This window comes from Bos indicus, chromosome 7 (assembly GCF_029378745.1).
Source record: "Bos indicus isolate NIAB-ARS_2022 breed Sahiwal x Tharparkar chromosome 7, NIAB-ARS_B.indTharparkar_mat_pri_1.0, whole genome shotgun sequence".
NCBI classification, from domain to species: Eukaryota; Metazoa; Chordata; class Mammalia; order Artiodactyla; family Bovidae; genus Bos; species Bos indicus.
This window is the reverse complement of record NC_091766.1, coordinates 81,006,710-81,020,548: the sequence shown is the minus strand read 5'-3', so window position 1 is coordinate 81,020,548 and position 13,839 is coordinate 81,006,710. Positions and strand designations below refer to the sequence as shown.

The 13,839-nt window shown below is 44.8% G+C and overlaps 1 protein-coding gene and 1 non-coding gene across 6 annotated transcripts in view; one reads left to right on the top strand and one right to left on the bottom strand.

Annotated features, from left to right (window-relative positions):
- RASGRF2 (Ras protein specific guanine nucleotide releasing factor 2) overlaps positions 1 to 13,839 on the bottom strand; it is a 274,907-nt gene that overhangs the window by 31,457 nt on the left and 229,611 nt on the right. For all 5 annotated transcript variants that reach the window (XM_070793986.1, XM_070793984.1, XM_070793985.1 and 2 more), the window contains one exon: positions 932 to 1,044. In XM_070793986.1, the coding sequence (XP_070650087.1) occupies positions 932 to 1,044 (113 nt within the window). The remainder of the gene's footprint in view (positions 1 to 931; positions 1,045 to 13,839) is intronic.
- Positions 5,007 to 5,079, top strand: TRNAG-CCC (transfer RNA glycine (anticodon CCC)). The gene has a single exon. It is a non-coding gene; the product is annotated as a tRNA-Gly (tRNA).

Sequence of the window (13,839 nt, the reverse complement as noted above, 5' to 3'; positions counted from 1 at the left end):
AACTGAAGTGTCCGCACAGAGACACTAATGGCTGCCCTCTTCATGTAGAATGGACTGGAAAAAGCTCACTCATCAGTTCAAGGAGGCACGAGAAAGTCTGTTACCTGCCTGGCCGCTGGGTGTAATGGGACACAAGCAGCCTCTAGCGCGAAACCCAAAGTTGAAGACTTTGTCACACACAAGTGCAGGGTCTGAATTCATACAACCTGCAGGATGTGGAAATCTCCACCTAAGAAGCCGACGGTAGGGACCTCCCTTGTGGTCCAGTGATTAAGAATCCACCTTCCAACACAGGAGATGCAGGTTAGATCGCTGGTTGGGGAACTAGGGTCACACGCGCCTCTGGGCAACTAAGCCTGGGTGACGTAACTACTGAGCCCACGCCCCACAACTAGAGAGCATGCGCGCTGCAATGAGCATGCGTGTCGCAACTAAGACGCGCTGCATTCAAAAAAAAAATAATAATAATATTAAAAACGAAGACACTGATGGTAAAATTGGTTCGGAACCAGTGAAATAAGCGAAGAAAATGTATAGCTGCTCTATGGTGGCACAGCCACAAGCCAGCTACACGAGACTCCTACAGAAATGGTACAAACCACCACCCCCAATAACCACGAGTGTGTGATAAACAGAACACACATGAGGGAAAAACACCTCTGCAACACCCGCCGGACCCTCAGGAGACCATCCTCCCGGCTTTTGGTTCTACAGTAAACTACTGTCTGCCACACAGACAGGAGCAACTGTCCTGCACACAGGTATGTCGCCCAGACTAAAGTCTTCCCAAGGGAGCTTTACCAGTGAGGACAGAACTGTAGCTGTGCTTCAGAAGTCTAATACACGTCCTTCCCGACTGAGAGGATCCCATCATCTTGAACACAGCACAAATCAGCCAGGGTGATTAACAGGCACCCACAAGTGCTTTTACCTTAGGATGTTCGCTGTGGCTTTCCGTTCTTGGGGAAGAAGATCTGGGTCTCGTAAAACTTCTTCTAGCAAATTTAAGACGTTCATCTTTAGTTCATTGTTGAGTTCAAAGTCCTAAAAAATGAAGTGGATTTTTAAGATTTTAGTTCCGAAGGGTTTAGCTCCATGACACATGACACCATTCCTCATAACAAATTCTCTAGAAGCTACATATGGAAATTAAAATGTATGGAAACTAGACGCTTCCCCCTCCTGGGATCCTGACTTAATTGGTTTGGGGTGGGGCCCTGCTGACAGGCTTCCTGGGCTGTACTGTGCTCAGTCCTGTCCAACTCTTTGCGACCCCATGGACTGCAGCCCATCAGGCTCCTCTGTCCATGGGATTCTCCAGGCAAGAATACTGGACTGGTTTGCCATTTCCTTCTGCAGGGGATCTTTCCCACCCAGGGATCGAACTTGGGTCTCCTGCACTGCAGGCAGATTCTTTACTATCTGAGCCACCAGGGGAGCCCTGAGAGACAGGAATTCCTCAAAGGATGTGTGCTTCCCTTATCCTGGAGCACTGCCTTCTCCCCAGGTTTATTTCTGTTCATCTTTCAGGGTGAGGAGGTGATGTACTTTATCCTAGGAGCCTTCCTGAGTTGACCCGAAGCCACGGAGAGCTTGTTCTCAGTGTTCCCATGATGCACTCTGTCATAACTCACTGTACTGTAAGGGCTGATTTAATTGTCTGTTTGCCCATTGGTCCATGAGTCAGTAGCTGGGGCACAGCAATAGCTTTTAAAAAAAAAAAAGCTTTTTCAAAGTATAAATTCTGCAATTAACTTCAATACAGGTATGCTAAAGAATAAACGATACACACCCATGAGGCCGTGTCAAACAAACATAGGAGTGATCATGAAAGGGCACCCACCTGGCAAAGGTGAGTAGGACCACATGCACACCAAAATGAATGAGAGTAGTAAGTAATACCCAGCCGAGTCAAAACAACTTGCAAGCCCCTACTAATGCCCACAAACACATAAATAGACACATACATGAAGAGGGCAGAAGAGAAAATTATTCTTTACAGTGGACTTCCAATAAATATAAAGGAATATGAGTTAGAAAATCACCATTTTTGACCAAAGCAGTAGTAACTTATCAGGTAAGGATCATGAATAGATGCCACAATTTATACGGAAACAGAATTAATAGTGTCGAGTACCCTCTCCCCTGCAACACCACCATTAGAAATGATTAAATACAAAGGGAGAATCTGACAGATGTCACCTGAACCCAGTGATCAGTTACTGTCACAGGAATGGAGCAAACCAACATCATGGGCCCACAAATGTAATGTTCTGTGAAGAATCATCATTTAGTATTTTTGCCCCAAATGCATAATCTCACACTTGCATTATGAGGAGGCACTAGCCTGCACATTGCAAAAATGCTAATGTCATCAAAGACAAAGAAACTAAGAAATTGTTCCTGTTTAAAGGACACCAAAGGCACCACAGATAATGCAAGAGGTGAGCCTGGATTAGATCCAGGATCGAGGGGGAAATGCTACACAGGGCATTACTGCAACAGTTTAGAATTATGTACCAGTTGAGAGCATCCTATCCATGTTACATTGTCCTGAATTTGATCACTTTGCTGGGGCTATTTAAGAGCAGGTCCCTGGGGGAGAGGGGAGGAGCGAGAGAAAACGTGAGAAAGGGATGGGGAAAGAATACACATGTGGTAAACATGTGAGCCATTAGTGACTCCAGATGTGTAGCCACACCTTTTATTTTATTCCGGCATTTTCTCTTGATTTGAAATTTTCAAAAAGTTAAGGTCAAGTTTTTTCACACTCTTTTATTGTATGTATTCTTGTAAAACATGGACAGCATCCTGGCAGCATCCTGGGATTATCAGGTACTCAGAGATAAACTGAACGCCGCCACACCTTGCTTTCAGATCTGACTCTGACGGACTGTCTTCGCACGTGCAGCATATGGTTTACTTTCCCTACTACACAAAGTTACTCATTATGAGTACATTTTAACTTTAGAGAAAGTAATTTTGAAGCACTACATTCTGATTTCTTTTAAATGATTAGAGAAAATATTGCTCATTGCAATGGATCCAATAAAAAAGCATACTTTTACTATACTAAGTTCCTTCGGTAGTGTCTGACTCTTTGCAACCCTGTGGGCTGTAGCCGGCCAGGCTTTTCTGTCCATGGGAAGAATACTGGAATGGGTTGCCATGCCCTCCTCCAGGGATCTTCTTGGCCCCGGGATTGAACTGGTGTCTCTTATGTATCCTGCATCGGCAGGCGGGTTCTTTGCCACTAACACCACCTGGGAAGCCCATATTTAGTAAATTGGGGGCATAAAGTCCGTAATTTCACAAATTATAGACAATACAAAAGCCTAATTTAACCTGAATTGAATATTTGTGAACCTCAGTTTGGTGAAAAAGTGTCATTAATTTTTCTCAGTATTTCCCTTTCACTGTTTGACAATCAGTACCACTTCTTCAGGAGCAGGAGCCACTAGGGTCCAAGCAACACCTTCAGATGATACGTTTTCCTAAAATTTCACCTACTTTTTGCCCAACAACTTCTTGACTATTGATTTTATTTTTAAAATGTATGCAAGGAAAAGAGAGTAATATCTTGCTGCTGTTTTTGTCCTTTGTCCTCCTCCTCCCACCATTTCAAATGTAATGGGAGTGACGTTTGTAAACAGCTAATGATCTCACCTACCCCAGTCTTCATGCACTACCAAAGGATTTCTCAGCCATCCAGCATCTTTGCTTAATGAATGTTTGATACTTATTATTGTGATGACTGAGTCCTGGAGCTATGTTGAATCTCTCAATGATGCAAATAATCTGATTATCATAAATGGATTAGTGTGAAGGACATCAAGCCGGTGTTGGGACCTCGCTGGGGGCTAATTACTGGCTTAATCAACAAGCATTCTCCAGTGCCTACTGTGCCCATTCTGGGCTCAACAGCGGGAACACTTCTGAGACCCCAGGAAGGCAAGTTGTGTGAAGAAAGGTCTTGTTAAGGAAAAGAGAATGTAATTTGATTATTCTGAGCTCTGGGAAGACTAGCCTAAGAGAGACCTTTGCAAACTTGGTGAAATCTGCCCAGACAGTATCTGAAGTGTGATGAATGGTTACGGGTGAATACTCACTTTGCTCATGTAGCTAATATAAAGCAGGTTAGCTAATGATGCTGCTGCTGCTAAGTCGCTTCAGTCATGTCCGACTCTGTGCGACCCCAGAGATGACAGCCCACCAGGCTCCCCCGTCCCTGGGATTCTCCAGGCAAGAACACTGGAGTGGGTTGCCATTTCCTTCTCCAGTGCATGAAAGTGAAAAGTGAAAGGGAAGTCGCTCAGTTGTGTCCCACTCTTAGCGACCCCATGGACTGCAGCCCACCAGGCTCCTCCGTCCATGGGATTTTCCAGGCAAGAGTACTGGAGTGGGGTGCCATTGCCTTCTCCTAGCTAATGATGGCTAAGTACAAAACAAGAATTTTCACTCAGAATTTTCCTTTACACTTGCACAGGCTTTTATCATGTTCAAAGTGACCTCCTGTGTTTGATTTCAGCCCTTCCTCAGCCGATCCAGGGGCAGGCAAGGTGGGAACCATAAACCCGGTTCACACCCAGGCCACTGAGGCTGATGGATGTGATCACATGGGGTGAAATGAGGCCCTTAAGGACATGGCCGCGTGGGGACAACCCTGATCTTCCATCTTATTTCCACCTGTGCTTCTCAAACTGTCCGGTGCCCACGAATCATGGCAGATTCTGGTGCAGAAGGTCTGGAATGGGGACTCAGATTCTACTTTTCTAAGGACCTCCTGGGTTTTGCTGCTCACACTCTGAGTAGCAAGACTGGGCCACTTAAAAAAATCATGCAAAAAGCAGCTCCTCAAAACCTTAGTGAAAAAAATCGGAATCTTCTGATGTACAACCTAGAACGTAATTTTTTCTTTTTTTTACCAGAGCATGTAAAATGCAGAATTGGCCATTCAAAAATCCCTGTTAAAAACAGTACCTACTATCAAAAGAAATCTGGGGACTTCCCTGGTGGTCCAGTGGCTAAGACTTTGCACTCCCAATGCAGGGGGCCTGGGTTCAATCCCTGGTCAGGGAACTAGATTCCACATACTGCAAGTGAAGATCCAGCACGTGCAACTGAGACCCAACACAGCCAAATAAATATTAAAAAAAAAGAAATCTGAAACATCTAAAAGGCACATGCAGTAAACAGGAGGTAGATTATTTAAACAGGAGGTAGGCAATGGACAGTAAGTTTGCCTAACAACCATTTTGTAATTTATCTAGAATCTCATTTTTGGCTACATTTCCCCAGGTCCTGAGATGGGAAACCAGAATGAATACTGGGTGTTGGAAGGACACTGGCTCCTTCTCAAAGGCAGCAATAATGACACCCACAAGGTGGCGCTCCTGGGTCGCCTGGCTCCCCGGGATTCCGCAGTGCCTTTCCCAGACCCGCCGGCGGGTGTCAGCGAGCCAGGCCTGAGCCTGGGAGCTTTCAGGGAAGATCAGCAAACATCACGGCACCCAAGAGGACCTGCAGTCATTACAACAACAGCTTACTTAGGTTAGTTTTTGTTTTCCAATTCACAAAGCAGGGTTGAGGAGACTGAAGGCTGGAAAAAAGAAACCAGTCTGCTTTCAAAGGCGGAGAGCCCAGAAAATGTGAGACTTTTAACACTTCAGTCTCTAAAAAGGAGACTACAGCTCTTGTTCTTTCAACAGGCACTGAGCATCTTAGCATCTGGGGCTTTAGGGAAGACAGCCAGCCAACAGAAGTGGGCTCACAGAGCAGATATTAACCAATAAAATCCAGGGAGAGGGGCTTAACAAGGGGCATCTGAAAGCAGGTGCCCACTGAGTCTTAGGAGAGGGGCGGCGTCTGGGAGCCCCCTGTAAAGAGGTGACAGCTTAAGGAGGGTGTCAAAGAGTGCAGTGTAACACACAACACATGCTTAGGAACAAAAAGTTACCAACAGATGACGCTAGAACCCTCCTGGTAAGCTATTAGGACTTATGGACATTTTACCGAGACCTTACAGACTCAACTCAAACACACTAAAAATTCCTGGGAGAGTCAATACTTTCTCTAGGTTACTGAACAACTCCTGAGGTAATCATCACAATTAAGACTTAAGAGTTTGCCACAGGCTAGATGATATTTTAATCGCTCTATTATCTACTTCAACCCTCAACAGCAACAAGTTACAATCATTATTACTCCCATGTCACATATGAGGGAGTCAAAGTACTAAGTATCTCGTCCCAAGTCACACAGGTGGCAAGTGGCAGACCCAGAACTCAAACATGGGTAATGCTGGCTAAAACCTGAGTTTTTTAACTGCTATACTCTTCAAAGAAGCAGTTATCAGTGAAGCTGTCTTGGCCTGAAAGACACATCTCAACAGCATTACCATGCTGATCCTGAACTACCTTCCATCTACAGTAACAATGATTTGAGACATAGATCTTGAGACTCAGGTTTGTATGAATAAGACTAGATCATATAACAGAAAAATCAGTTTCTCTGGCACTTTAAAACTAACCCGTTGATAGTTTGGGCATCTTGGAAATGACATTCATTCTTGCAGGAGAATAGAATATAATATACCACATATGGCCAAGGGAACTCTAGGACACTGGGAAAGTCTGATTCAATAAGCACAGTTTGGGGGTAAAGAGAATTATGAGAGTAACTTTCTCATTGTAATCAATACAGTGTATTCCTAACAGTGGCCAGAATTTTTAAAAAGAAAGTGGAAATACTGCAGAGTGGAGTAAAATCACATAGATAATTTTAATGGATTGAAGGGCTCATAAAGAAGGGGACTTGGGTGTGCTAGGCTCAAAAATAAGAGCCTAAAGTTTGACTTCACGATTTTCAATGCAAAGCTACTGTTTCCTGTTGTCTTTGACTACAGAAGATGAATTTTTTTTTACTTGAAATTGTGATGTAGATTTAGGTTAGATCCAGGCCATTTTGTCAAATGGGAAACTGAGCCAAAGATGCTGACTGATCTTCCCAAATCTATTCAAATCACCCTGGAGTCTACGGTGAACGCCATGGATGTTAGTGAACTAAAGATAATAAGCTGTCAACCCCTATGGATTTCAGCTCTTTTGAGGGGAACCTTTATTTAGAACTTCAGTATTGACACCCGATCCTCGGGGAGACTGTGCTGGATAAGGGACCCTGCATAGTACCTGGGTTGTCTTGTCCACTCGCCACCACCCTCGTCTGCCTGCCTTCTCACCACCTCTGGGCAACCATGACTCTGAATTGGGGTTTCTCCCTGGAAAAGTGAAAGGTATAGAGTTTTCCAGAATGTCTCATCAATAAACTGCAAGAATATTTTAGCCACCTCTTTGTTCACACTACGAAGAGAACAGCCTAGTTGAAATTTTAAAGAAAGGGCATTAAGTGTGGAAGAGAACCCTACAAAAATACCATAGTAACACTAAACTCTCTATAGTACCTGTTCAACACTTACTAATTACTCATAAGGTTGAGAATCTTCAAAGAGGAACAGAATATATAAGACATGTATGCCTGACCATCATGTAGGAGTTTATGAACCAGGAAAAGGTAGTATATTCCAGATATCATTAACCCCCAGATTTGGTAAGCATGCATGTGCCTGGTGGGTCCTCAATTATTTGTTGGATGAATGGATAAATGTTCTTGGGAGTATTCTTAACTTTGAGACAAGTGATAATAAGCTACCTAATTTTTCTTAAACTGGCGGTTTGGGAAATTAGTTTAGCAGATGTGAAGTGGGAGGCTACGAGGAGAAGGCACAATGCGAAATGTGGAAGATATGTTAGAACAAAAATAACTGGGGAGAGGCAAATGGCAATGAATGACACCAACTCAGCGCGAAGGAAAAAGCTATGCAGAAAATCATTTATTCCATCATTTTCTAACAAACGACTCTGCATGTGAATGACTTGCTAAACTGCAGCCTCTAGACCTGAACAGCTGTGCTTAGAAGAATTTTAAATACTGCCCTACAACCTTGAAATCCGATAGCTCCTGAGCCTACATCTCTAAGCTTCAAGAGAGAATCAGCCAGTTTAAAAGCATTTCTCAGGAAAAAAAAGAGAATTTTTCCACATGCTGCGTTTTCCATTGGTTTCTAGATAGGTGTTAACTGATATGGAATTGTCTCTTTCAAGATAATGGCAAGGATCAGAGGGAGAAAGAAAAGTGTGGAAGAGCCTGGTTTTAATCCTGATTTTGTAACTTTCTTAATTAAAGAAGGCCACATGCCAGGAAAATTTAACTTGAATAAAAACCTTACCAAAATGCTAGAATGTATTCTCTAAGCTATGCTTTGTCCTCCCTTCCTGGATTCATGAGAGGGGAAAAGACTGATAAGGAAAGCTGGTAGGTTTTCCCCACAGAGAAGACAGACTCAGAGTCATAGGAATCTGGTAGAATTAGAACCTTCAACGTCCATCCAGAGAGAAACGTTACCCGAGCAGATGAGACGACATAGGTGGGTGACTCTGGGGAGCAGAGTTGGGAGGAAAGAAACACAAAAGCAAAAGTCAGCAGGTGAGACAAGATCTTGGACCCAAATGAACCATCTGATGCACCAGTGTTAAGCGGGCTCCTGCAAGTCCTAAGGTGACTGACAGTAACGCAGGCTCACTGGTCCTGAGGACCTGATGGCACACCGTGGTCTCCTGAAACACTTCCAAGACCCAAGTATGATTACGAGCATGTGGAATGCAAACCGGGAAAAATGAGGATCCCCACAGCACCTGTAATCAGAAAACTCTATAGCAGAGATACAAACCTATCAAAGGACATACAATCCCTTGTGTGCTTCTCTGAATTTTCTCTGTCAGTGCAATCCATCCTCAAAAGGTTAAAGAATCCCACTAGTTCTACAGGGAAAACTACAGTTCTGTCTCGGCAACTAATGGAAACTGAAAATAAGTTCCATTTAAGACATCTTCTTTAACTCTTAATTCTATTTCACACCGACTTAAATAAATCCTGATGAAAATGTCTTGCCAAGCATTTTTTAAAAGACAGGCATGGAAAGCTTAAGGAGAGTTTAAAGGATAACAATATGGATGCATAAAAGATAAGAAAAAGCTCAGTAAGCAGTTCAAGGAACAAGAATCTTGTTTGCCTGGACCACAGAAAGAGTTAAGATCTATCCTCAAGCTTAAAAGAAAAAAAGAGAGAACCCATATTTATCAGCTAGTAGTTTCTTATATATTTTCTAGAGCAGTCTGACAAATCATTCCTTTCTGTAGAAGAACCCTACAGATCATTTGGTCAAGTTTACAAATTTACAGAAAACACACACTGGAATCCAAACTAGAATTCAGGTTTCTGGATTTTGTTCCTCATGTGAGTCTTTTTTGACCCAGAAACTAAAGTGAAATGCAATGCCCAGGGCAGTCTATTCTGAGGGGAGGAGAGGACAATGTCGATAACCACAACAACAAAATTCAGCAGGATCAAACACCCACTGATGAATGTAAGTACCAGCCTACATGTTCAGGAAATCAGAAGGAGTGAAAAGGACGTTGCTATCCTAATTAAATTAGATTCAGCATTCTCTATTTGGCTGCCTTTATGGGAAGTCTTGGGCTTCCTTGGTGGCTCAGCGGTAGAGAATCTGCCTGCCAATGCAGGAGATACGGGTTCGATCCCTGGGTCAGGAAGATCCCTTGGAGAAGGAAATGGCAATCCATTCCAGTATTCTTTCCTGAAAACTCCCATGGACAGAAGAGCCCGACGGGCTACAGTCCATGGGGTCGCAAAGAGTCAGACAGGATTGAGCAACTAAGCAACAGCAACAAATGGCCAAGTCTGGGCTTGTGAATAAACCCTGGTTTGCACCTGGTGGATGTTGAGATTTCTTAGCTTAGACATTTAGAGGCCAACGGTGGTAGTGTGGACAGCTAGAAGCAAATCGGGACCAATTAATAAGGATGAGACTAACATAAAAACTATGCCCATGGATTATCTTTCTATTTGGTGGTTTTTATAAAAGCATTTACAAGGCTGAGGTAATACACACTAATTTACCATTAAAAATAAATATTTCAGAGACTTCCCTTGTGGTCCAGTGTTTCAGAATCCACCTTTCAACGCAGGGGACGTGGGTTCTATCCCTCATGGAACATTAAGATCCCACATGCCTTAGCGCATGTGCGGGCTTGCCAAGCCTGCAATTACTGAGCCTTACTGCCGCAACTAAGACGTAGTGCGGTCAAAATAAATAAATATTTTTAAATATTTCATAGCTTCCAGCATCTCACAATGTGACTGAATTCTCTCTTCCTGTTCCTGGCATCCCCATCAGAACCCACAGGCAGGGCAAGGCCTAGGAGCCTCCCTGTACTACCTGAGCGATGAGGCCACATCCTAACCTACCTGGGATACTGGTGGGATGTCTGGGGTCCTGAGGCCTTGAAAACAGCAGGGGTTTTTCTGGCCTGTGACCTTGGACAGCACCCCCACTCCCGCCCTGGCAGTGCCCTGGGGAGACTGGTACGGGAGCCAGCTAATCACTGTCTGAATGCAGGAGGCACAGGAGTGGCTGCTGGAAGCGGGCAGGACTCTGCCCAACCTTTAGCAAGCACAAATCCTTTGTCTAAGTGACACAGAGTCTAGGGCCAAAGGCTCAGAGAAGACTAAGAAATAGAGAACGGAAGTGTTGTCAGTGCTGACATACGACACGCTCACTGTCTGGGGTCAGAAGTGGCTTTTTCCTATCCGTTTGGAGTGCTCTGCATCCTGAGTGTCAGCTGGCAAGATGCAGGGGCCGTGAGATGGGCGATTGAGAACCTGAGCTGGGCAGCCAGCAGCCCGGGTGTGAAACCTGGTTCTGCCACTGGCCACCTGCGACATCTCAGGCAAATTATTAATACTTCGTCCCCAGGCTTCAATTTCACCATCTGTGAAACAGAGACTATACCTTCCCTCCCGCAAAAGGCTGGAGTGAGGAGTGAATGACTGACTGTTTGAAAACTGCTTAGAACAGCACCTGACATTAATACAGAATTGTTAAAGAACCTTTTGAACACTCTGGGAGGCTGTCACTCAGAATGCATCCTCAGAGAGCGGACTGCCTTCTGGGGGCGGCAGGGGTGGGGAGATTAGGTTTTCAAGTTGCCCATGAAAGACCGAGTGTCCCACTCTGTAACTAAGACCATCTCAAACTTCAGGCTGGCACAGAGATCATTCCCCTGGAATCCCAGAGCTTCTCCTCCCAAGTCAGTGTCAGGGACACATTTCCCCAGGAAGTGGATGCTGGGAACTCTCATTCAGCTGTGGTGAGGATGTTGGGGAGGGACATTTGTAAGGTCCTGGTCATCTTTAGGAGAATGAGGTCAGGAAGCACCCAAGTGCGGCAGAAAATACTGTGGTCCGGGGAGGGACTCTTTCTCCTGAGAAAGCTCCAAGATCAGGCATCCCTACTCTGAAGGCTGTCTCATGAGTGGAAAGAAAATCCATGACTCAGGAGCAGAGTCTGGGTGGCCCGTATAGACGGGGAGAGTCTCCCAGGCAGACTGGTAGAAGCAGTATAGACAAGGAGGGGGTGGACCTGAGGACAGGACAGGGCTGGATGCAGGCTGAGAGCCGTCAGTCCAGGCAGCAGGAGCTGCCTGGTCAGCAGCGGGTTCTCTCTTATCCATCTCATTCTTCCACCCACAACAAAAGTCTGCCACGTGCTTGTCCTGGCCACCCTCCATTTCAGATTTGGAGCACAGAAGAAATCTAAACTTAGTGCTTTAAGTTGACACTGGATTTTATGTTTCCTTAAGCAAGGCCAAAACTTTTAAAAATTTAAAGGGGCCTCCTGGGGCTTCCCCAGCAGTTCAGCAGTAAAGAATCCACCTGCAATGCAGGAGACCTGGGTTTGATCCCTGGGTCAGGAAGATCCCCTGGAGAAGGAAATGGCAACCCACTACAGTATTCTTGCCTGGAGAATCTCATGGACAGAGGAGCCTGGTGGGCTTCAGTCCATGGGAATCGCAAAAGAGTTGGACATGAATCAGCAACTAAACAACAATAAATAAATAATAACCAAATAAATACAGTGCGTGCATGCTCACTTGTGTCTGACTCTCTGCTGCCCCATGGACTGTAGCCAACCAGGCCCCTCTGCCATGGAACTTTTCAGGCAAGAATATTGGTGTGGGTTGCCATTTCTTTCTCCAGGTATCATCTCAGCCCAGGGATCGAACCCATGTCTCCTGCATCTCCTGTATTGGCAGGCATATTGGAAGCCCCAGTAAACACAGTATGTGCCCATAAAATCCAGTTTTAAAAGGGCTCTCTGTCACCTGTCAAAATAAGAAAAAGAAGGGTTGAACTGATAAGCTCTCATTTTAGGACGCCCTGATCCCTGAGGTCTTTGAACACACTAAGTACAGGCCGTCACAGCGGCACCTACTTTTCTGCCTCAATTAGTCAACAGGGCATGTTTCCACTGTCCCGCTGGCCTGGGGTCGCAGGTCCAAAGCCCAAACATAAGGGTGCTCATTGTCCTTCCTTAGTGAGAAAAAGCTGTCATCTTCTCTGTGCGATTTATAACCCTAATACCAATGTTCCATAAAGATTTTGCTTTTGCTTCAATAAACCCAGTCTGGGTATTTCCTTCTTCAGCAGGCTCACTGGAGCCCTGGCGGGGACCACCCACCCAGGTTCCTGCTTCAGAGGAACGGGGCCCTGCAGGGCAGTGGAAGGACAGGACATCAGAGCTGGGTCTACTCACTGCTGAACTCTTGAGCGGCCTGTTACACTGTAGCCACTATCACACATGGCCAGAGGCTACTGTTCTGGACACCACGGACACAGAACCTTTCCATCACTATAGAAAACTCCCTGGGCAGTGCTGATTGAATCTCCCTGAGACCTAATGGCCTCACTGGTCAAACAGGGGTAGTGGCATTTTGTCTGAAGGCCTGTATTCAGCCCAGATTCCACCTTCACAGGGCTCTCCCAAGAGCAGCCATACGCAAAGTTCTGAGCATCTATCTAGAATGATTACTCTAACAGGAATTGTTGTTCAGTCCTTTGGTCATGTCCAACTCTTTGCAACCCCATGGACTGCAGCAGACCAGGCTCCTCTGTCCTCCACTGTCGCCCAGAGTTTGTTCAAATGCATGGCCGTTGAGTTGGTGATGCATTCCAACCATCTCATCCTCTGTCATCCCCTTTTCCTCCTGCCCTCAATCTTTCCCACCATCAGGGTCTTTTCCAATGAGTTGGCTCTTTGCATAAGGTGGCCAGAGTATTGGAGCTTCAGCTTCAGCATCAGTCCTTTCAATGAATATTCAGGGTTGATTTCCTTTAGGACTAACTGGTTTGATCTCCTTGCAGTCCAAGGGACTCTCAAGAATCTTCTCCAGCACCACCATTTGAAAGCATCAATTCTTCAGTGCTCAGGCTTCTTTAGGGTCCAACTCTCACATCTGTATGTGCTACTGGAAAAAACCATAGCTTTGACTATATGGTCCTTTGTCGGCAAAGTGATATCTTTGCTTTTTAATATGTGGTCTAGGTTTGTCATAGCTTTCCTTCCAAGAAGCAAGCATCTTCTAATTTCATGGCTGCAGTCACCATGCATAGTGATTTTGGAGCTCAAGAAAATAAAAGCTGTCACTGCTTCTATTTTTTCTCCTTCTATTTGCCACGAAGTGATGGGACCACATGCCACTATCTTAGTTTTTTAATGTTGAGTTACAGTGAAACACTACTCAGCCATAAAAAATGAAATAATGCCATTTGCAGCAACATGGATGCAACTAGAGATTATCCTACTAAGTGAAGTAAGTCAGAAAAAGAAAGACAAATACCATATGATATCACTTATATATGAAT